The sequence below is a fragment of the Vigna angularis genome, chromosome 9 (genome assembly GCF_016808095.1).
Source record: "Vigna angularis cultivar LongXiaoDou No.4 chromosome 9, ASM1680809v1, whole genome shotgun sequence".
Taxonomy (NCBI): Eukaryota; Viridiplantae; Streptophyta; class Magnoliopsida; order Fabales; family Fabaceae; genus Vigna; species Vigna angularis.
Genome location: NC_068978.1, coordinates 30,861,272 through 30,884,713, shown reverse-complemented (window position 1 = coordinate 30,884,713; position 23,442 = coordinate 30,861,272). Strand labels below are relative to the sequence as shown.

Sequence of the window (23,442 nt, the reverse complement as noted above, 5' to 3'; positions counted from 1 at the left end):
ATCTCATGCTTTTATTTTATAGATAAATTATTTTTATTACATCTGTTTTACTTTGAATTTTCATATATTCTATTAATCTTACATTATACCTTTTGATATTTCTATTCAAATTTAAAATAAAGTAAAACAACATATTTTTAAATAGACATAATAACACTTTCATTATGTTAATTAATGTAATAGTTGAAATATCTTGAAGTATATTGCTAAAAATAATATAATAGTCATGGTAAAAACAGACAATGTATTATGCAAAATATTTAAAATTAATAAAAATAGAACAAAATATCATCTATCAATATCAATGTCTCAAATTAACAAATATTTTACCTTTGCGAATGCTTTAAAGCTTAAAAATAAGTAAAATCCTACTTTATCTTAAAAAAGGTAAAAATAATGAAGTCATGTCTTATGAATGAATGAAGAAAAAAGTGTAATAAATTCATTCATGTCTTATACAAAAAAGAGTAAAGAGAAAATTTAATAAATATTTTAAGTACAAAATGGGAATAAATGTAAAAAGTTTGAAGTTAGTTTTTTGAAAAACGTGCATCAAGTAGCATTTCAAAAAATGCTACAAGCTACTAAAAATAGCTTATTTACCAAACATACTAATAAGGTCAAACAAAGTACAAAAGGCTAGAAACTAATTGAAGTGATGCCAAACATGATCCTTGTTAATGGGAAAACCTGTGTTATGTGTCTTGTACTGAAATTGGGGACTAAAACCAGATATTTTTTGGGTAACAAAATGCAGAATTCAGTGTGCTTACTCTTGAGTTTAACACCTCTGCTCTTTCTAATCCCAATAAGGGAGGTGAAAATGGTCTTACTGCTTCACTGTATACGCCTCTTGAAATTAAGTTACTGATATTCCTTAACCATTGGAAATAAGGTGAAAGAAGTTTAGATTAATTAGCTACTAAAAACGAGATAACAGTTTGAAATTTGTGCAGTTCTTATTATACCCTATTTTATCCTTTTTCCACTTTAAACTCTGAATATGAACTTGTGGAGTGCATAAATCTTTGATAGGTATTGATGTTACTGCACATGATATACGATTTGTGGAAGATAACTGGGAGAGTCCGGTAATATTATTGTTTTGATGCTGCTTACTTAAAGGAAATTTAAACCTTTTTTTTTTTTGACCTTTTTGTGTGTTTTAAATCTAATTAACTTGTGATGTCATCCATATGGGAATTGAAAATGTATATAGGTTCTTGGTGCTTGGGGTTTGGGCTGGGAAATTTGGATGGATGGTATGGAGATTACGCAATTCACCTACTTTCAGCAGGTATGTTTTTCTTGCCATGACAGAATTTTTATTATTATTTTGTGTTATATTAGATTGATCTCCCTTGTGTAAAATACACACATAGGGTTCTCTATTTATAATAGAAGAAATATGGGCTAAGCCCAAAATACAAATGAAAAATAATAACAAACTAACTAAAAGATAAAAGATATAATATATCTAACACTCCCCCTCAAGCTGGAGCTTACAAATTGTATGAACTAAGCTTGGAATAGATGAACTCAGTGTTGAACTAGATGATTTGTCTTCAAGAGTGTGAGGCAAACATAGATGGACTAACAGCAGCTTGTGAAACTTCAACTTCAAAAGGAAAGCCGTGGTGGACAATGACAAACTGCAAGGACTGATTTCCAATCAATGATGGATGAGTGACGGGATCAACAGTGGTAGCTGAAAGCTAAGAGCTACAAAACTGCAGGGACTATACTAAATCCTCATCAATGATGGCTGGGTGACGGGATCAACAGTAGTAGCTGAAATCTACAAAACTGCAGGGACTACACCCATATATGTGACTTGCAGTGTCTTGGAAATGTGGAATATCACAGTTGCTGGACCACTAAAACAGAAACAAAATACTAAGCTATAATGCTGAAATAAAGGCATCAAAGATCCAAAGATACATTGGAGGTCCAAAATTCTTTGCTGGACAACTCCCAAGTGTGATACTTAGCAGTGTATCACAAGAAGATCGGGCTAAACTCTAGCCCAAGAAGAACTGACGCAATTGCGTCTGTCTGAGGCGGTAGCGACTGTAGCGGCGGTTGACTGCTATAAAACTGTAGGGACTAAATTGCCATCACTGACTGATGGGGCCTGTAGTGGCTGGAAGCGACAAAACTACAGGGACTGTCATCACTAACTGATGAGGTGATGGGGGCCTACAGTGGTTGGAAGCATACGGTGCCTGGACAGCGGCAAACGGCTCCTGGACAGCGGCAAACGGCGCCTGGACAGCGACAAACGGCGCGGGACAGCGGCAAACGGCGCGGGACAGTGGCAAACGGCGCGGGACAGCGGAAAACAGCGTCGGACAGCGGCAAACGGTGCCTGTACAGCGGAAAACGGTGCTGGAACGGCATCAGCAGTTGAGACGAAGCACACAACGCAGAAAGGAAGGTTCGACAATGCGGAACATGCGGCGAGATGAAGATGCTTTGAAGACAGACGAAGATGGCAGCAATGGCTGCTCTGGAAGGTCTGAACAGAGAGAGGGAGGTCCGGCGAGACAACCGGAAGCGTCGCGGTTTGATGCCGATGCTGGGAAGGCGGCGCGTGACAAGCACGCACCCGAGATCTGACGGAGAAGAAGCGGCGCGTGGCGGAGCGTGGGAAAGAGTCAGACGCCGGCACTGGTGGGGTTGGTCGTTGCGTGAAGAGGTGAACCAGATCCAGTGGTCACCGGACGGAACTGTGACGGTGGCCGGCGACAAGGCGGCGGCGGACTGGCCGGAAAGAAGCGCTGCGTGGCGGCGCGTGACTGAGAGGTGGCTCTCGAAACCGACGTGGTTGGCCGTTGCTCGAAGAGACGGTCCAGACCCGCAGGTCACCCGTCGAATCTGTGACGGTGGCCGGCGCCGGCAGCGGCGGCGACGGTGGCCGGAGTTAGCAGTGACGACAGTGGAAAGTGGCGGCGACAGCAGTGGCACACTGGGTCTGGATTGGTGCTGACTGTGGCAGAGATTTAAGAAGAAAAATGGACTGCCCACTGAGATTTTAGGGGCTGCCGGCGGCCATGGCGGCCGGCCGCCGGTAGACAGCAGAGACCACCAAAAGAGGATCAGAGAACTTGCTCTGATACCAAGTTAGTAGTGGGTTTTAAGCCTAAGTCAACCCCACAAAACCCACTACTAACTTGGTATCAGAGCAAGTTCTCTGATCCTCTTCTGGTGGTCTCTGCTGTAGGGTGAGGTTTGCACCCACTTATAAACTAAGAATTGACCTTATCTCTAGTCGATGTGGGACTTCCAACACACCCCCGATAGTGGGTGGAACAAATATGCCCAACAAACAACAAATATCGCTAGGATAGGCTCTAACATTGTTCTGATACCATGTTGAATATAGTGAAAAACTATATATTAGATTGATCTCCCTTGTGTAAAATACACACATAGGGTTCTCTATTTATAATAGAAGAAATATGGGCTAAGCCCAAAATACAGATGAGAAATAATAACAAACTAACTAAAAGATAAAAGATATAATATATCTAACATTTTGTAACGGAGAAGAAAAATTATAAGAGAGAAGAATATTCTGCTAAAGAGACACGGGCTTTTTTCTATAAAAAGAGGGGAAGAAAACAGATATTTTATTTTCGGTCATTTTCCATTATACAACCTTTGAATGCTTTTTTCTTTTATTGGAACAAAAAAGATATGCCAATTTACTTTCATGATCTCAACTCTCTCTCCCTCCAGGCTGGAAGTCTCCAGTTATCACCTGTATCTGTGGAAATTACTTATGGCCTTGAGCGTATCCTTATGTTACTGCAAGTAAGTTGGCTAATTTTCTTTTTCTTCAACCAATCTCTATCACCCATTAAATTAATTAAGTTTCATAAATTTTGTGATAGGGGGTTGATCACTTCAAGAAGATAAAGTATTCTGATGGAATTACATATGGAGAGTTGTTCTTGGAGAATGAGTACTTGATCACTCTATCCACTGGCTTTTGAATTGCATTTCATTTTATTTATTGTAGTGAAATATTTTGGAGATATCATAAGAAAGTAAATCGTTCCTTTTTATTTGTTATATTTTATTTTACATTTTTTCTTATACCATATTCTTAGAAAGTAAAATTTAAGCTTGCTAAGATAAGGTTTGCACCACTTATGTATTATAATTTGATCGTATCTCTAGTTGATTTAGGATCTCCAACACACCCACTCACGTTGAGTACAAGACATCTTGAGCATGGGAGTAGAGGGGGTTGATAGCGGGTGGAATGATAGGTCTGATAAATCTCATTAGGATATACTCTTGTAGGTTTTGATACCTTTTTAGAAAGTGGACTTTAAGTTTAACTTAATTTCAAAAAATTAGCTTAAGGTGAGGTTTGCATCCTTCTTGTTTAGTATAGATTGGTCATATCTTTAGTCAATGTAAGATCTCTAACAAACTCTCTCTCATTGAGGACTTGATATCTCGAGCTTGGGAATAGAGGGGACTTAAGAGGGGTGATATGATAAACTTAACAAACTTTGTTAGGATAAATTCTAATATCAATTTAGAGAGTGAACTTTAAGTTATGCTTAACCTCACAAATTTGACTTGTAAGATGAGATGTTCATCAACTTATATATTTATAATTTCTTCATATTTTTAGTTGATATGAGATCTTTAACACATATCAAAAACATTTTGATGAGGGAAAAATGCTTCTGGTTAGATGGCCATTTTCTTGGGTTGAATTGAGTGGGAAATTTAAAGAAGGTCAAGGAAAGTTAAAAGGACAGTTGAAATGCTATAAAGTAGGAAAGTACTTTTTTCAACAAAGAGTTCATGTTTTGAAATGAGAGTTCCGAGAAGGACAAAACATCCTAGTAAGACAACCAAAGTACTGGAAGACAAGTAAAACAAAGTTGAACACATTAGGTCAAAAGACTTATAGTTTGGGAATGGAAGAAGAGAGGAATACAAGTGAAAAAGGCAAATCCTGCATTAACGACCTAGGACATCTTTCTCAATTTTGTAGTTCCCCACTTATTATAATTGGGAAAACAGAGAAAAACAATTGAACTGTGTTATGCTTCCTCTTTCATATTCCTCATCTTAATTATTTCATTTTTCACTGAAGAACAACAGAGTTTTGGTTGTACAATGGATGAATGCAAATGCCTTGTTCTGGAACAGGCTTTGCCAAAGTGCTTAGAAAGATACAGGAAGATTGGAATAGAAACCCCAGTAATTGGATAGATGAAAATATTGAAGACTCTGGCAAGGGTTCACTAAACTTGAGCATTAGGTAATATATTGGGGTATCACAAAATGTTAAGATCTCTTGTAAAAAATTGGGGATGGATACAAATTGTTTATCAGCCATGAAATAGATGTGAGAGGTGCTTAGTAGATAATTCTGATTTAAGATGATTAAAGTATAATAATTTTAGATGCCATGTTGATACATGAGCCATTCTAGTGGTTGTTCATCCTAAATTATGAATACTGGTTATCCTAACTATCGGGAAAAAAATTAGGCGATAGGCACCCAATGTCTAGCAAAGGAAAAAGTTAAGCATGGTTTTCTTGTTTCCCTTTTTGTGAGTGTCCCCCTTTTTTTGTTACAATCTCCTCCTCCTCATTGATATATTTGTATTCTTTTAAATAAAAAATTATGACATTTAAACAACTATCACACTCAATCTTCCAAGAATATTGTCCTCCTCAGTGTATGTGATTTTGACTTTGGTTATGCAAAATGGGTTGTTTTAATGTTTTTCATTACGCATACATTTCATTGTAGTTGATCTTTATAAATTCTTATAAAGTTGAATTTTGAAATAATGCACAATTATATCATATTTCAATTTGAATTTTGTTAGAGAGATTAATGATGTCAATTTATATGATTTCTTGAATTTGGCTTGGCATAACTCAACCAGAAGCTCTATTTTGATGATACTTATAGTCAATAGTGGATCTCAACATTTATAATCTACAAAACTCAGTTTTTTTCATTTTTATTTTTATTCTTATGGGTCGCTAATTTGTCTTTTAGTAATATTGACTTTGTTGTTAATTAGTGGTGACGATACTTTTTCTCCTTTCTAGGAAGGAAATGAGTGCATACTACTTGGAGCATGCTAGTGTTGATCACGTTCAAAAACATTTTGATTTCTTTGAGGAGGAAGCTCGTAGCTTACTTTCTTCTGGCTTTGCAATCCCTGCGTATGTTTATGACTTAAATATTCTATTTATTGGATTTCTTTCCTCTCATTATCTATTCAATATGCTTTCTGTTTCTTCTGTCTCTGCTTCTGATGTATATTTTACCACTACATGCTAGGTATGATCAGCTTCTGAAAACATCTCATGCTTTTAATATCCTGGACTCCAGAGGCTTTGTTGGAGTAACAGAGCGTGCTCGCTATTTTGGTCGCATGCGTAGGTAGTGCTTGTTGCCTGACCTGTGAAGCATCTATATATATTTGTATCACTTTGGTAGTTTGGTAAAGTCATAATCACAATTGAAAATTAATCCTTGAGATTGTCTAGATATTGTCCTGTGAAAATCTCTCTGATCAAAAGTTGGATATATTGGTGATATTTTGTCCAAAGTTCTTGTCTTTAGTGTTATCATCTATGGTATTCTTATTCAAATGCTGAGACAATTCCGTTCTTGACCTTTTTTTTGTCTAGTGCAAAATATTCATCACATATCAATCATATTTGGAAATATAGGATTCATGAACTTTGAGGCTTTTTGTCTTGTCTCCAAAATAAGAAATTTTGGAAGAGTTACTTTTTTATGGGCCAGACTTGTACACTTTTGATATAGACAAGATTGAAGTACACATAGTTATGATGAAAATACTGTGTTATTTCATCTGTGGATACATGTATTTGCCTGATTTGAATTTAGGAAAGTGAAGAACTGACCCCAATTCCATTACGATCTCTGGATTCTTCATCAGCCCATATTGCTCTTGAAAGAATACCCATTGTTAAAAAGATAAAACTTAGACTAGTAACATAACTGCAACTATTCAATTGTTGAACAAATAGAAGAAAAACAAGTTTTTTTGTCAAACATCTTTCTTTCATTTATGTATTTCATTTCAGCTGATGAAAATGACACATTTTTTTATTTATAAAACTCATGTTAGGCATCACTATGATCCTTGGCATCATTTGTCAAACATCTCATTTAATAAAAACTACAAATTTTTGCTTAACTGAATTGAATCATGAAATAGGTAATGTCGTGTACGTGAGAGTCCTTGCTCTCTCCCTCTTCCATACCTCCCCATTTGTTGTCTTTCCCTTTCTCCTTTTATATTTGTTGAATTACAAGGTTTTCAAGGGACAGGAGAGAGGAGAAAAGAAAAACACATTATCCTTGAATTATTAATATGATTTCCTACAACGATCTTGTGTAAAAGACTAAGCCGCTAATCCTCTTGATACTAAGTAATAGCCTCCTAATTCTACTTAAAGAAAAAGAAGCAAATCGTTATAATTACTAAAAGTATGAACACTAATCCTAGGAGATTATATTCTAGGATAATAGAACCAATCTTTAGGCACAATTTAAGATACTCTAAGGTAACAAACTAATTCTACGAAATAATATAAGTAATAAATTAAAAATATTTTCTTAATACTCTAACTGCATTCACACAGGAAGAATTTTCCATCCTTATTGTTCCACTTTATTGCCTCACTCTCAGGAAATCTGTAACATTAACCATTCCCTCCTATTATCTCAACTCCCCTTCACCTTTCTTGCTATCAGTTACATCAACTGTGAACCGTTCTGTTACTGAGAGGAGCAGATCCTATGCACTCCTTCCTATTATTAAACTTGGCTTCCTGATGGATTCATGCTACTCTTGCATAGTAATAATTATACACTATTTTGTAGTTTAAAACACACTATCAGGGAGTACAATGATCATCTAGTTAAGTTATTCTATAACACTTTAGCTCGGATCTAGTGTTCATTTGAGGATGTTTGGATTTTTTAGGGTTTTAGTCTATAGTTATTTTGTTATCTCTTATGCTTCTTTGTCAGGATTCTGTACATTTTATGTTTTTCTCCTTCATCTTGGTTTTCTCCAGTTTGGCTCGCCAATGTGCTCAACTTTGGTTGAAGACAAGGGAGATGCTTGGCTTTCCCCTTGGTTTTATCTCTGAACCTGATCATTTTGTATTGCCAAAAGGAGTTTTGGAAGCTGCGTGTGGGAAGGTTAGTTTGCATGTGGGTCAGTCCCATCAACTTATCCTGTGTGAAATTTTGATGTTACTAGTGCTTGAGACAATTTTTTCCTTTGGAAATTTTGTTTCTGATTTTCTTTATAGGTTTATCTGTCTTTTTTTAAATTTATTTGGTTAGAATAGGTCTTAAATAGGCTTTATTGAGCAACTGTTTTGTGCTGTACATATCTCTGTACCTAGAACTCTAGATATGACTCTTCTTATTCTTTACTCTTCCCTCTCATCTATTGTATCTGAACTACCACTATTATTATAAGTATGAGAACCTACAAGAGGGAAATTAAACTGTAATATATTTCTTTTCCCTTTTATTTATCACGGTATCAAAGCAAGTAGATTCTGCTCTGCTTGTCTTTGTTTTGTCCGATGAAGAGAATGCTGCTTGGTCACTATCTGTCACCATCAACCATTGTTTTGTTTGCTGAAATTAGGATTTAATGTGCCTTGACGAGCATGGTCACATGACCAAACTCTGCCAAATGTTCAGCCACATTCCGCGTTTCCCTTAGCTAGATCTAAGTGAGTGTGCCTCATGTGTCGCCTTATGCATCATCTTCCAATGGTTGGAATTCATCTGAACCATCGCCACTTGACTTGTCAGTGCCTTTTGATCATGTCTATGTTCCTGTTTCTATGTTTAGGTGTTGTTTGTTGTGAGGACTTGAAAGGATTAATATGAAAGAAAGAAGATTCTTATTCAGTCAATTAATTTGAAACAATACATCAACTTCTATGTATTGAGAACTCAAACCCTAAAGTAATAATTACGATAGATCTCTAGAATCTTCTAACAATTTATAGTAATATATTTAATATCCTACCTACAACTTTCAGTATTGCATTTAATATCCAACTAACAACAGGTTAAGGCTTCTTCATGATTTCTCTATCTTGCAACCCTGTTTTTCCCTTCATGGGATTGTTTGCCTTTGTCCTTTCCTCTACCCTATTTCAACTTGTCTTTAAGAACTACCACCTCTTTTTTTGGGGACTCCTATAACTTTTGAGAAACTAAATGGAAAGAACTAATTGTCTTACTTTGACATTGGTTCCTTGGCCAAGGTTTCCATGATCACCTAAAAGAGGGCGGAGGTTATTGAATATAGTAAAACCTGTATAGGATTAATGTCCCTAGTGTAGAAAATATACATAGGAAATATGGGCTAAGCTCAAAATACAAATAAAGAATAATAACAAGGTAACCAAAGATAAAAGATAAATATAAGATCTAAGATATCTAATATATCTAACACTCCCCCAGTGCATACAAATCGTATGTACCAAACTTGTTAAAAATATAATCAATTTTCGGTCTCCGTAAAGATTTAGTGAAAATATTTGCTAATTGATCACTTGAGTTAACGAATTCAGTCTTGATGTCTCTATATACAATCTTCTCTCGAATCAAAATGACATTCAAGCTCAATGTGTTTGGTCCTCTCATGAAAATGACTAATATGAAAACTAGCCCAATTGTCACATATAAGTGTCATTTGAGTGACATCTCTAAATTGTAATTCCTTAAGCAATTGCTTAAGCCAAACAAGCTCATAAGTGGCTGATGCCATAGCTCATAGGTTCCTGGATTGGAACCAGGCTCTGATACCATATTGAATATAGTAAAACCGGTATGGGATTAATCTCCTTTGTGTAGAAAATACACGTAGGGTACTATATTTATAATAAAAGAAATATGGGCTAAGCTCAAAATATGAAGATAAAAGATAAGATAAGATATCTATCTAAGATATCTAATAATCTAATATATCTAACAAAGTTAAAGTACCATCAAATTAAGCTAAACACTGGAAGAAAACTAATTTTCAACTTTGTGCTTTACCGTGACAGTCAGTGGAACCCAATATTTTGATTCAAGACATGTAACTCGTTTTGGTAAAAGGCTCAAAATATTTTTGCAAATTATATCCAACATCTTTATGATTCCTTTGATTGATGGACCTCTCTAAAGCAAATTGATAATGACATGATGTCTTTTATTGCTAAAGCTCAATCAACAGTTGAAGAATTGAAGATATTCCCATAGGTTGATTCTTTAGATGCGATCAAAATGTAGTTGGATAAGTTTTATATTGTTATAATCCTTTGTGCTATGAATCAAAATTTTGATCATGTTAGGGATCAAATTTTAAATGGTGAAGAAGTTTCTTATGTGGAAAGGTTGACAACACGACTCCTTTATGTTCCAACTCATAAGAGTTGAGATATTTAAGAATATGCTGAGTCTTCTACCATGGTATCTACTCATGGAACAGGAGGTCATAGCCCTATAGGAGTGCATGGTGGTAGAAGATATCCTCAATGCATAGGTCATACGCAAGAAAATTGCTATCCTTTTCATGACTTTTCTGTCAAGACAGCTAACATATCCTAATTCGAAGTTGTTGAACCAAAGTTATCTAATGAAGAATATTAGAAATATTTGAGGTTGAAATCCAACAGTCTACCACAATCGTTTACAACTAGGAACATGTTAACAAATTGCATTTTGCAATATGTGGAGAGTCAAAGTCCATGAATTGAAGAAGTAACTCACCTCTCTAACAACAAATAGAATATATGGTCTTGTTATATTGAGATCCCTACAAGGATGCCTAGGTTTTGTACCGGCTTTCCATTCCTTGTTAGAAGTATATGAACTCATAGGCTTTGCTGGTTTCTCCTGGAATGTCTTCTTTCCCTCAAATGTTAATTGTATTTCCTATACAGATATCTTATAGCAGAATTTTTACTGTTTGCAGGTATCGTTGCTTCAAAGAACATTCCATCTTGTATTTGATTTTACATGTACATGTTCTGGATGTAGTTTATTTGATTATTAACTCAATACAAACTTTAGACTGGATTTATGACCTATTCCTATCTTATGTAAAGTATTGTCAGTAAGAATGGTGTGATATATTGAGAAACTTAATCTTTTAATGTTTAGCATGAGCAAGAGTATTTTTATTGATTATTTTCCTCAAAGTTATTCGTATACTAATATTAAATGCATATATTATATTAATTTAAAATTCTATCTTTTTTCTGCTTATAGGTCCATGATCATTCAAGAGTATTTGTTCTTGAAATTGGGACTGAAGAGATGCCGCCTCAAGATGTTGTTGATGCCAGTAATCAAGTATGACTTGTTTTCATCTAATTAAGAATCATGAATATAGTAACCTTCACTTTATCATTTGTTTAACTTCACATATGGATTTCAAGTGTGTTCTTTTTTACTTTTTACGTGATATAATTTATAAATTCTTTCAGCTATTTTCTAGACTACTATTACTATTTTTGTATTATGATTTTTCCTGTGAATTATTATTATTATTCATTCTTTAATATGGATTTTACTATGCTTGTCATGTAGCTGAAATATTTAATGCTGCAACTGCTTGAGCGGCAAAGGTTAAACCATGGTGAAGTGCAAGCATTTGGAACTCCACGTAGATTAGTGGTGCGGGAATAAACTTTATCTTTCATATGCAATTCTTGTTTCTTCATGCATTGCATTGTACTTAATTCCTCACCCTTATTGTTCCTACCCTCTAAGTTTTATCTCATTTGAAGAACTTGAATGAAGTAAAACAGTGTATTTTCTTATTACACTGTTACAATTTTACTATATAGTACAAAGGAGCATACTACAAAGGGTCAAGGCACTTCCTTAAACCCTAACCTAATAGTTGGGTTCCCATACATTAATAATAATAAAGAAAATACAACTATTAGGTTAGGTGTATAATAAAGAAAATACAGCTAAAGAAAATACACCAAGCTTGGAACATATAAATTGAATTCTAGGTCTCTTTAGAGACTTAGTGCAAATTGTTCATTAGAGCTGATAAACTCAGTAATAAGATCTTTGTTCTGGGTTCCCTTTTACATATCTGAGAATGCAAATCACAGCATTCCAACGATCAATGTGGGGACTTTGCATAAATTGGCTCACAACTCCCACTGGATAAGAAAGATCAGGTCTTGTTATGGTGAGATAGACAAGTTTTCCAACCAACCTTCTGTATCGCTATGGGTCTGAGAAAAGTTCACCTTGGTTCAAGAAAAGTTCACCTCGTTTGTCATTAACCTTTGATTTGAGTCTATAGAACTATCAATGGGCTTGCAATTTGCGAGGCTTGTTTCATCCAAAATATCAAGAGCATATTTTCTTTGTGAAATGATGACCCCTTCTTTTGATTGTGCCATTTCAATACCAATAAAATATTTTAGACAACCCGAATCTTTGGTCTGAAAGTGGCTGAACAAATGATTCTTTAATTGAACAATTCTAGTGACATCTCTTCTTGTAATAATAATATCATCAACATAAACCATAGGATAAATAGATTTTTCAGGAGAAGAATGATCATAAAACACTGAATGATCCGCCTCACATCGTTTTAATCCAAAATTCTGCATAACACGATTAAATTTATCAAACCAAGCTCGAGGTGATTGCTTCAAGCCATAGAGTGAACGATGTAATTTACAAACTAACTTAGACTCCCCCTAAGCAACAAACCTAGGAGGTTGTTTCATGTATATGTCCTCTTCTAGATCACCATGAAAAAAGACATTTTTAATGTCTAATAGGAAAGGGGTCATTCACGAATGACAATCATAGCATTTCAACAATCGCATTATAATATATGTTTTGTATTAAATGATAAAATCTTATGTGAAGCATTTGCAATAATTCCTTTCAAGATTAATAGATAGTATCACCAAAATGTATGGATAGAATCATAAATACAACCGAAGAACTTTATGTTTTGTTCGTGCATAAAATATTCAAATTTTATAATTCTTAAGATATGAAATGACAGTAATCATAAACTTTTCGTATTGTGAATTTCACAGGTTGTTGTTGAAAATCTTTACACAAAACAGGCTGAAAAGGAGGTTGAAGTTCGAGGCCCTCCTGCTTCAAAAGCATTTGATCATGAAGGAAATCCAACAAAGGTTTTACTATGCTTGAGGCTTTTCTTTTTATCCTAAGTTGATGTTCATGAAATGGTGCCTACATTTATATTTTTTGTATCAGGCCATTGAGGGTTTTTCTCGTAGATACTCTGTACCACTGGACCTAGTATTCAGAAAAGTTGATGGTGAGTATTCAGAAGAAGACTTGTTTACTGAGTGTATTTTACTGCTAATATACCTCTGTACCATAAGCTCAGTCCTGTAATAGGTACCTAATGTTGCAGGAAAAACAGAATATGTTTATGCACGTGTAAAGGAGTCTTCAAGATATGCTTTGGAGGTTTTTGTTCTTTATTTCCTTGTCTCGCCCTTTTGTGCGTTTTATGTGTTCTGTTAAAACAAGTATCGCAAATGTGAGTGTCTGTTTCTTAAAGGTATTTCTTTAATCCTTTTAATCCTAAAATAATTAAATAGGCCAATATTACCATGACATATTCTAATAATATGATTTATAAATGTTGTATGTAGAGTCCACTGAGCACTTCATTAAATGAAATGAAGCTTAAGATAATAGTGCAATATTGTACTCTTGGTTTCACTAAAAAGTGCTTTGTAAACTTAATAGTCTTAAAGACAAAATTTTGGAGATGTACAAACCTAATGGACTATAGAGAATACCAGCTGTTTTGATGAATGAGTTTTGATTATGTCCAGTTAGTTACCTATGTTAAGCTTGGGAGACTGATTTTGATTGAAGTTCCATTTATCATAATACAGTATACATTTATGATATCTAATAGTTTGCCAAAGATACCTAATTTCTTCTATTTACGGTTATATCATTCATAAATATGCTTAGTCTTTCCAATTGTTTCTCATCTAATACATAATAAAAGGAAATTCAAGGCAAATTCACTTGAGATAGATTCAAGCACAATTTCTGACCACGGTTCCATGATATGATGCAAGAGTTGAGATATGAATCTTACACCCTGTCATCTAGGGTTTATTTCTCTTGCTTCTTGCACATTTTATGGGAAAAATGCTATAGCTGCTGATTTCTTCTACTTTTATCAGGTCTTGTCTGAAGATTTGCCTGCTACTATTGCTAAAATTTCATTTCCAAAGACAATGCATTGGAATTCTCAGGTATGCTAAATCTTTAAGGTTGTATATCTAGGAAACACGACACTTTATCAGCATAGATCATAAAACATCTGAAGATAGATAGCTTTTGTCGTGAACTAACTCTCCCAAAAGCTAAGTTGTTAGGTGAATTGAAGATACATGAGTAACTTTATATCTCAGATCCCCTATTATGCACAACCCTTTTGTGCTTCAAACATGGACATTGCACCTACCTATTGTCCATCATACCTGTTTGCTGATACTGAATTTTGACTTTTAGTACTTGGAAGAATGGGGGCAACAAACTAACGATCACATGATTATAGAGACTCTGATATCATATCACAAACCAACACTTCCCAAAGCTTAAGTTATAAGGTGAAGACATTGGGATGATTTTATTTTACATTGCTGGAGATCACTAGACATAGGGATGGTTTTAATATTAAGTCTCTAACATAGTGATTAGTACATTATTTACAATTACTACAGCTAATAGTATATACTAATAATAGGGTATTGCAAATAAATGCCATAAGGGTATATGGTTAAAAAGCATTGAATACTCTCGGTTACTAAAAAGAACAAGTATTAAATAATTTGTGTTTTTAATATAATAAATGTTTTTTTCATTAAATATTTCATACTTTTGTTTCCTTAACTAGTTTATTAGGACATTCAATTTGCCTGTTGTCATAGAATAGTCGTATGAGCAGCGGGAAAAGGAGTGAATGTTGACTCAGAGGAAACATTGGACAAAACTAATTATTCTCTGCATCATAAAGTTATAAATAATTGAAAATTATATAATGCTATCATGGGGTTTCATTGTGGAGTAAAGGAAATCACAGGTTACATAAATTAACGTGTTTTGAAACTTTTAACATGCAGGTGATGTTTAGCAGGCCTATCCGTTGGATTTTAGCTCTGCATGGAGATGTAGTAGTTCCATTTACGTTTGCTGGTGTGACAAGGTAATTTATTCTTGGTAAAATGTCTTCGGAGGTTCCTATTTCTGCGAATTCATATCAATTGGATCTTCGTATTCTGAAAGTTCTCAATTGGGTCCCTATTTTGGTAAAATTGAGTCAATAATACCCTTGTCGTTAATTGCTGTGGACGGTGTTAATTTTCTTGCGATGTGACATGCTGAGGTGTCCTTTAATTACGACGTGGCACAGGTTAACCAACCAGAACATACCACCTCACGCCTCCTGCCACACCATCTATGTCTTCTCCACATAAACCTTAATTTCCAAACCCTAGCTACTATGCGTCGCCACTGCCATCCTCACCGGCAGTCGTCCGATCAACCTTCGCCGTGAACCTCCATGGTCGTCGCAAGTCCTCTGTCACTCTCCTCCTTCGTCCGCAAGCAACCTGCAGAAGATTAAACCACAGAACCCAGAATCGCGGATCTACTTCTCACGCGAGAATCTACTCCAACATCTTCTCCATGGCAGCCACACGAATCACACATCAACTCCATTGAAGCTGCCACCACGAAATCGCCACGAGACTTGCATACCAGAAATCGCCACCAAGCGCCGCTGTGAAAGTTCCAATCGCGAGTTGCAGGCGGCGCAAATCACGGCCTCAAGAGTGCTGTCCTCGGCTGCCAGCATGAACTCACAACATTCGTCAACAGCGTGGCTGCCGAAGCTGATGGCGTGGTTCTTCTGGCATTCTCGGTACCGTACCGCGGCGGTGCCGAACGCCCCCTTCCGTCCCTCGCCGTCAACTTTTGAGCTTCATATTCAAGGAATCCGAACGCCCCCAACCGGATCTTCCCAGTGTTATAGGATATCATTGAAGAGTCAACCGAACGGTGGAAGAAGTCTGAGGTTACCGAACGGTCTGTGGAAGAAGGCTACTGAACGGCCTGTGGAAGAAGGCTATCGAACGGTCTGTAACGTGAAGTTTTAATGAATGAAAGAAGAAATTCTCACTCTTTCAAACCTATACTCTCTTGTTCGGATTCCTTTCTTCTTACCTGGATTCACTATGTCCTGGGTTCTTGTTCGAGACATCCGTCTTCCTAGAAGAACCATATCACCCAGAAACCAATTGAAAGAAAATTTTTTCAGATTCTGCAAAGCTGGAAACAAACGGACAAAAAAAGGGGTGAAATCGTCAACACATGACCGTGAAAATGAAAAAACTATATACATATATATAAAAATAAAACAAAAAATGAAAAACTAAAGAGAATCGATCTGAAGAAGATTACTGATTAATGGAGGAGTTGGTGTTGTTTTGTTGGAATGTCTGACAGTGGTTTGAGAAAAATAAAAATAATATGATTAGAATGGAAAAGAAGAAGGTGAGGAAGGTTTGAAGTCAGAAGGAGATCTGGAAGAGGAAGAGTGAGGTTTCCAATGTAGAGCTCGCGAAGCGTGGTGAGGTTTCCAAGCTCCGGAGGGATGTTTCCCGTGAGCTCGTTGCCGAAGACGGCGAGGTACTGGAGGTGCTGCCAGGTGCCATATTCAGGAGGAATCTGGCCGGAGAAAAAGTTGTCGCCGAGGTGGAGGTGGCAGAGGAGGGACATGGCGGCGAAGGGGAGGTGGAGGTGGACCCTAATTTGTTTTAAAGGATTTTATTTAAAACTTAAAATAAAATAAATTCCATCACATGCGCCACGTCATAATTAATTGCTGGATCAGCATGCCACGATACACTAAAGTCCGTCCACTAAAATTAACGGCAAGCGTATTATTGGTTCAATTTTACCAAAACAGGGACCCAATTGAGCACTTTCAGAATACAAGGACCCAAATGATACAAATCCGCAATAATAGGGATCTCTGAAGACATTAAACCTTTATTCTTTTTAGGTCTTATCTCTACTTTGCCCTCTCCTAAACCATGTTTCATACTGGACTTTGTGCCTTTTTTTGTCATAGACGCCATTTCAACAGAACTCCATGTGAGCTGTATGCTTACTCATAACTGTTTCCATGTCATTTGAATAGATTTTATAAACTAAACACTGTTAGCTGACCCCCTATTAAAGAGGTGCTTACTGGTTAGTCTAAGTTGTCTGGTTGTAACAGTTAGCCAATTAGAGAGGAAGATTGAGGATTGAAAATTTTTATAAACTGGGTTTTTACATTGCGGTTTCTGTTGCATTGCATTACATTACACTATTTTTTTGCATTTATGGGTATCGTACAATCTACAATGCAGATAGGGGGAGTTGAGAGTTCTGCACACCTTGACACAGTTTTAAAAATTTCATGTCTTATTATATAATAATCTCATTAATCCATAATAATATATAATTGATATTTTCCCAATCTCCACTCCACAAGACACGTCTGATACCACAGGCTCACACATCAACCCTTTCAGCCCAAATTTGATCCCCCAAACCCCATACGAATGAGCCCAACTCATACACAGTCAAAATCCCTAGTTTCTAGATTCTGTTCACCACACCCAACCATGTAAACACATGCCCCTTTCCAAGTCACTCAGTTTTGACTTTTCCGTGCCCTCAACTCAGAAGTGACATTAGCGCAGAGACTGAGAATATGTAAATGGATGTAGCCTGATGGGTGAACCATGGATTTTTTTACTCATGACTTTTAACGAGGGCAACAAAGCTGTAGATTAGAAAGGCTTCAGCTGTAGAGGCAAAAAAGTTTGCTATTGAAGCAGGTTTTGGGGGGATGGGAGTCTTTGATCTAGAGTTGGGTCAATTCAAATCCACTCTGCCAGCATGTAAGGTGAATATTGTCTTTGGTCGATGTGGTACTTAACCATCACCTTTAAGGAAGTAATTGAGCAACCTTCCAAAAGAGGCTGCAACTAAAGGTGGTTTTTCAACATGAAGAAAGGTAATAGAGATCACTCTTCGGTTTTGGAGTGGACATTGGGAGGTAGAGTCCAGGTCTCTTGGATATAATTATTCTTTTCAATTATTCCCCATTAGGTTCCATATATCTTTGTTGCTTATCAGAGACTATTAGTGCAATATTTTATTGATAGCTATCACACAAGTTACATTCTTATCACCTCTATATGTAATAATCAAATTTCTGAAAATAAGGAAATAAAAGTATGCTGAAATAAGTAAGAAGATTCTAAAGATATTTGAAATTAAGTGTAATATTTGAACTATGTAAAGAAATAACAAACTATTTTACTGATAACAATCACCCCAATTATATTCTGAAATAAGTCTTTAAAATAAGGAAATATAAGTATTTTGAAATCAATAAGAATATTCTAAAGATATTTTTTCCTAACCACTATGGAGATCTTGAGGATGTATTTATCCTAATTATCCGTTCTTTACAACATTTCGCATCAAATTGATAAATGCATATTGATTATTCTCAATTTAGCTACAAGATTCTGGAATCTACCCTAAGGAAGCCCCTTAGTGAAATTGTTAGCTACCTGAAGTCATGTAGGGACATGGGTTGCAACCACAAGACCTTTTGATGAAGTGTTTGTCAAGTTTACTTTGTTTGATGACTGACTTGTTATCATAGTACATTCACCCAAAGTTATGTAAACTTTTGTTCTAAGGTCCTCCAGAATGATTTTTGTCTAGAGTTCTTCACAGACCTTGAGTAAGGGTTCTACAATTCAGTTTTGACATTAGAACGAGATACTCTATTCTGGTTTTTTCTTTTTATTTCATGAGTGAAAATAGTAAGCAGTTCAATTTGTTAACTAAGTTTTTTGTCCTTGAATTTCTGAGAGAACACAAAGCAAAAATGTTTAGATTACATGTGGCTGCAGATAAACAGGAAATGCTCAGAGTACATGGAAGTTTCTGGAAGGAAAAAACACTCAGTGCAGTTAATTGTCAAAAATTAAATAAAATCTGTCCAACATTTTATACTTGCTGGAAAAACATCGGCAAATAATCATAAATGTGACTGCAAAAAGCTTGCCGAAATTAAGAAACTCATTGAAATATGTCAGCTATTTTTAACAATATCTTTTGAAACGATTGCCTAAGGATTCACGAGTGAAAATTTAAATAGTGCAGATTGTTTCCACAGTTTTCTATCATTCAATTCCTTAAAACAAAAGCTGCTTGAAAGCAAAGTTATTCAGATAACTTGTGGCTGCTGGTAAACAAGAAATGCTCAGAGTAAATGGATGTTGCTGGAAATAAAAAACACTTAAGAGTGCATTGGATTGGTCACAACAGTGAAGAATACTTGCTGGAAACATGTCAGCAGTTAAACATAATTCTGACTAAAAAAAGCTTGCTGGAATTAACAAATTCATTATAATATGTCAACAGTTAATAATAACGTCAGCTATGAACAGAGTGAACAATGATGGCAACAAACAATTCTTATTTATGTTGTTGGCATACCTACTCAACAATTACTTTATTCATTTCTTTTCACTTAACCTCCCTCAGTATTTTTATTTTACTGAAGATGGCTTACCAGATAAAAGAATATCATGATGGAGTGTGAGATTTCTACATTGCGAAAAGTAAAAAGATCAAAGAATAAAACTAGGGAAATAATATCTTGGCCAATTATTCCAAGGCTTAGCTGACACCAATTATGTTAAGTTCTTTTTGGTTTATTAGTTTATTATCTGATATGTGTGAATAACGATTTTCATGTTTGTTTATATTATACAGTGGAAACATGTCTTGCGGTCTTCGTAATACTTCTTCAGCTGTTGTCCAGGTGCATGCCTGAAGCACAACCTTTTACAACTCCAAATTAAGCTTATTTTCTTCATCATTCTCACTTTTATTCTATGACTTTTAATCTGATGCATGGTTGAAACAACAGAGTTCTTTGAGAAATATTGTCCATATGCATGTCTGATTTTGTATGTCTAGTAAAACTCTTACATTTGTGTCTAAATTTATACCAATGGCTATCGCTGCTTCATGTAGAGAAAGTATTAAATCTGACATGAATAAGGGCAGAGAATAGTAAAATCTGATTTAATTGACAGGAGAAATTCACATAACCAAATTGAGATTAAAATTATATCATTGTACTCAGAAAAAGAGTTAAAAATATGTCTATGGATTATGATGGAAAATCTTTAATAAACCCAAGACATAGAATAATATAATTAATCTTTCTAGAAAAATGTTTAAAAGTTGATCTGTGGAGTTTTTCTCATGCTGATGTATAATTATGCCCATCACATGCAAGAAACATGTTGACTGAGGTAAACTTAGAACATTTATTTCTTACTAGAGAATTATAGGGAGATACTAAACATAAGATTTAAGCTTGGGTATGAATGGGAAGAATGCCTGAGGTATTATTTGTGATAGAATGATGCCCCTGAACTTGAAGCTGTAAAGACACTTTGACCTCGTGGTCATAGGACCAACAGTGCAGTGATTAAGTCACAGAATGATGTTGGGTGATAAAGTGCTAACCAGAACATAAGTTCTATAGGGATGATGACTTTTGGTGGATGTGTGATACGCAACAAAAGGATAAGATTAGGAATGAATGTATTAGATAAGAGGTTGAGGTGGCACCTCTTTACGTAAAGATGATAAAATCATTCTTAAGATGATTTGAACATGTGAGAAGAAGACCAATAAAATCCCTAGCTAGAAGGGTTGATCAAATAGGATAGTTCATTATCTAGAGTAGAAGTAAACTCAAACTTAAATTGAAACCTTATAAAAGGATTTTGATTAACCTTTTAAAGGAATTGTCTTTTGATAGAACAAAATGGTATAATTTGATTCATGTAACTTGGTTGAGTTAGCGAGTATGTTCTTTATTGTTTTTCTTTGTTTAGTGTTTGCTTTAGTTTCTAGCAATCTTTAGAAATTAGTTTTTGGCAATTCTAGTCAGCTTTATTGGTGTCCATATTGTTTTTGTACCTTGAGTTGGGATGATTGCAAATTACATTTTTGCATATTGTTTTTACAAAAGGAACCGTGCTATATTAATTGTAGGTGGAAAATGCAGAATCTTATTCAGTTGCAATTAACAATGCAGGAATCAAAGTTTCAGTTGAGGTACAATTGATAAGTTGTTAATATAAAAATTCATACACATGCATATATTTGCAAATATATTAAATAATTAGATTGGTATTTTTTCAGGACCGTAAGAAAATTATTTTTGAGCAATCTAATGCATTAGCCAAAGGTGTAAATGGCCAAATTCTTATTCCAAAAGGTTTGCTTGACGAGGTAAAAAATTTTGTTCCTTCTGATTAATGTTGCCCACGTAAGTTCACTTCTAAGAATTCCCTTTTATATTTAATATTAGGTTGTAAATCTTGTTGAGGCTCCTTTTCCCGTGCTTGGAAAGTTTAAAGAAACCTTCTTAGATCTTCCAAAAGATCTTTTAACAATGGTGAGCATTTCACTTTTTTGTGGTTTTTTAATTTTTGTTTGGAATCCGTTTGATCATTAAGCCAGTTCAAATCATAATTCCATCTCAAATAGTGTGCATGGGCATGCTTATTTTTAAAACGGATGATGTCCGCATTCTTATTTTTATTTACTTTTAGAAGTGATGTTGCAATATGCAAAATTACTCTCTGCTTGTTCTTTGTAATATCTAAATTGTGCCCTTTTTTATTTTGAAGAGAATTATTGGAAAACCATCTTATTTATATTCCTAAATTAGCTTGCCAGCCTTGTGTACATGTGTTACGTGCCTCCTCAAAGAATAGAAAGAAGATAGAGAAAAACATATACTAAGATTCTTCTTTCTGTATTATTATAGTAGTTATCAACTCCGAGCATAGAATCAGCTTACAAAGGAAATCTCTTCCTTTTACATAGGGCATTCCCTTTCACAACAACTGAAAACTCTCCTTCCCCACACCCCACAAGATAAGACTATATATGGATTTTCTCAGAAAGTCTCACCCCAACTAACTTAATTATTTATATTTTTAAATTTCTTTCTACAATGCACTTTCCACTCCTTCTCATTACTTCCATGCCTCACATGACTGATGTATGCTTGGCATAAATGAATGAAATTAAGTTATTCTACCCTAAGTACTGAGAGTTAGATACGTCACTCTTCCATTTTCTGTTTTTCCTTCATGACAATTGTAATTCTCTAGTCTATATATAGGTGTCTGTAACATAATTTCAACTCTTTCTGTATGTACATTTTCACTTTTAATATCAGTTTTTTATTCAATAGGGATTGTATTAGATCCTTAGATCAAATACTAAGAAAAGGAAATTCATTAAGAAAGCAAATAAAAGTACAGAGTTAAAGAAGGCCTGCGCTTGTGAAGTAAAATTAACCAATATTAACAGCACCAATTATTCTAAACAATTACATACATCTACTTTTAACTACTATTGAAGTAAAAATTAATATTTTAGACATATAGTTCACCATGAATTCAAGTGAATGCAGTTGGACATTTTCTAGATGTAAGTTAATCATTACTTATTTTAGAGAAATTTGCTGCACTAAAAAATTACAACAGAACTAGGACAGCACATTACAGACATGTTGGGAGAAAAACAATGAGAGGCCTGCACTTTTGTAGCAGGTCACTATTGTCAATCCTATTCATAGAAGTTCGGACAAAAAATTGACAATAAGTGGCTGAGTTTGCAAATGTGTTTAAATTGTAAGCAAACTATCTCTAATATGGAACTAAAAATGTTATTGTTTTTAAAATCAGACCAATTCTTGATTTATTGGTCTAACGATTCAAAATAGTGAGAATTAGGTATGTATTTTTCAATATTATATGATATGTTTTGTAACAAAATATATGAAATCATATGAAATCATATGAAACCAAGTTAGGTAAAACTTTAAATTAAGATAAAAGGATAGTTGAAATTGATAATAATTGTAAATAAAGCAAATTTTATTTAAAAATGTACATAAACTTTAATACAATTTCGGATGTAATGAAGAGTTTGCATGAAATTACCAAGGAATGTTGGCAGAGCAGTGATGAAGGCTAGATTCAAGATTCTGTGGGGCATCTTTAAGGTCATGGGGAAGTATTGAATTTGTTATATAACTTGAAGCTTTCATCAGTAACACCATGTCAAATTCAGCAGTTTGTGGTTGCACCAATTTAGTGGTTTTCAGCACTCACTTCCTGTTCTGTTATATATATATATATATATATTTGTGTGTGTGTCAGGTTTTGAAGAATATTGAA

At 35.0% G+C, this 23,442-nt stretch overlaps 1 protein-coding gene across 3 annotated transcripts in view; it reads left to right on the top strand.

Annotated features, from left to right (window-relative positions):
- Window positions 1–23,442, top strand: part of LOC108347451 (glycine--tRNA ligase, chloroplastic/mitochondrial 2) — a 42,460-nt gene that overhangs the window by 5,747 nt on the left and 13,271 nt on the right. For all 3 annotated transcript variants that reach the window (XM_052868488.1, XM_017586697.2, XM_017586698.2), the window contains 18 exons: window positions 1,036–1,091; window positions 1,220–1,297; window positions 3,742–3,816; window positions 3,897–3,967; window positions 6,097–6,213; window positions 6,332–6,433; window positions 8,107–8,233; window positions 11,318–11,401; window positions 11,639–11,725; window positions 13,129–13,230; window positions 13,313–13,376; window positions 13,476–13,531; window positions 14,269–14,340; window positions 15,211–15,293; window positions 19,940–19,988; window positions 21,239–21,301; window positions 21,389–21,478; window positions 21,558–21,644. In XM_052868488.1, the coding sequence (XP_052724448.1) occupies window positions 1,036–1,091; window positions 1,220–1,297; window positions 3,742–3,816; window positions 3,897–3,967; window positions 6,097–6,213; window positions 6,332–6,433; window positions 8,107–8,233; window positions 11,318–11,401; window positions 11,639–11,725; window positions 13,129–13,230; window positions 13,313–13,376; window positions 13,476–13,531; window positions 14,269–14,340; window positions 15,211–15,293; window positions 19,940–19,988; window positions 21,239–21,301; window positions 21,389–21,478; window positions 21,558–21,644 (1,463 nt within the window). The remainder of the gene's footprint in view (window positions 1–1,035; window positions 1,092–1,219; window positions 1,298–3,741; window positions 3,817–3,896; window positions 3,968–6,096; window positions 6,214–6,331; window positions 6,434–8,106; window positions 8,234–11,317; window positions 11,402–11,638; window positions 11,726–13,128; window positions 13,231–13,312; window positions 13,377–13,475; window positions 13,532–14,268; window positions 14,341–15,210; window positions 15,294–19,939; window positions 19,989–21,238; window positions 21,302–21,388; window positions 21,479–21,557; window positions 21,645–23,442) is intronic.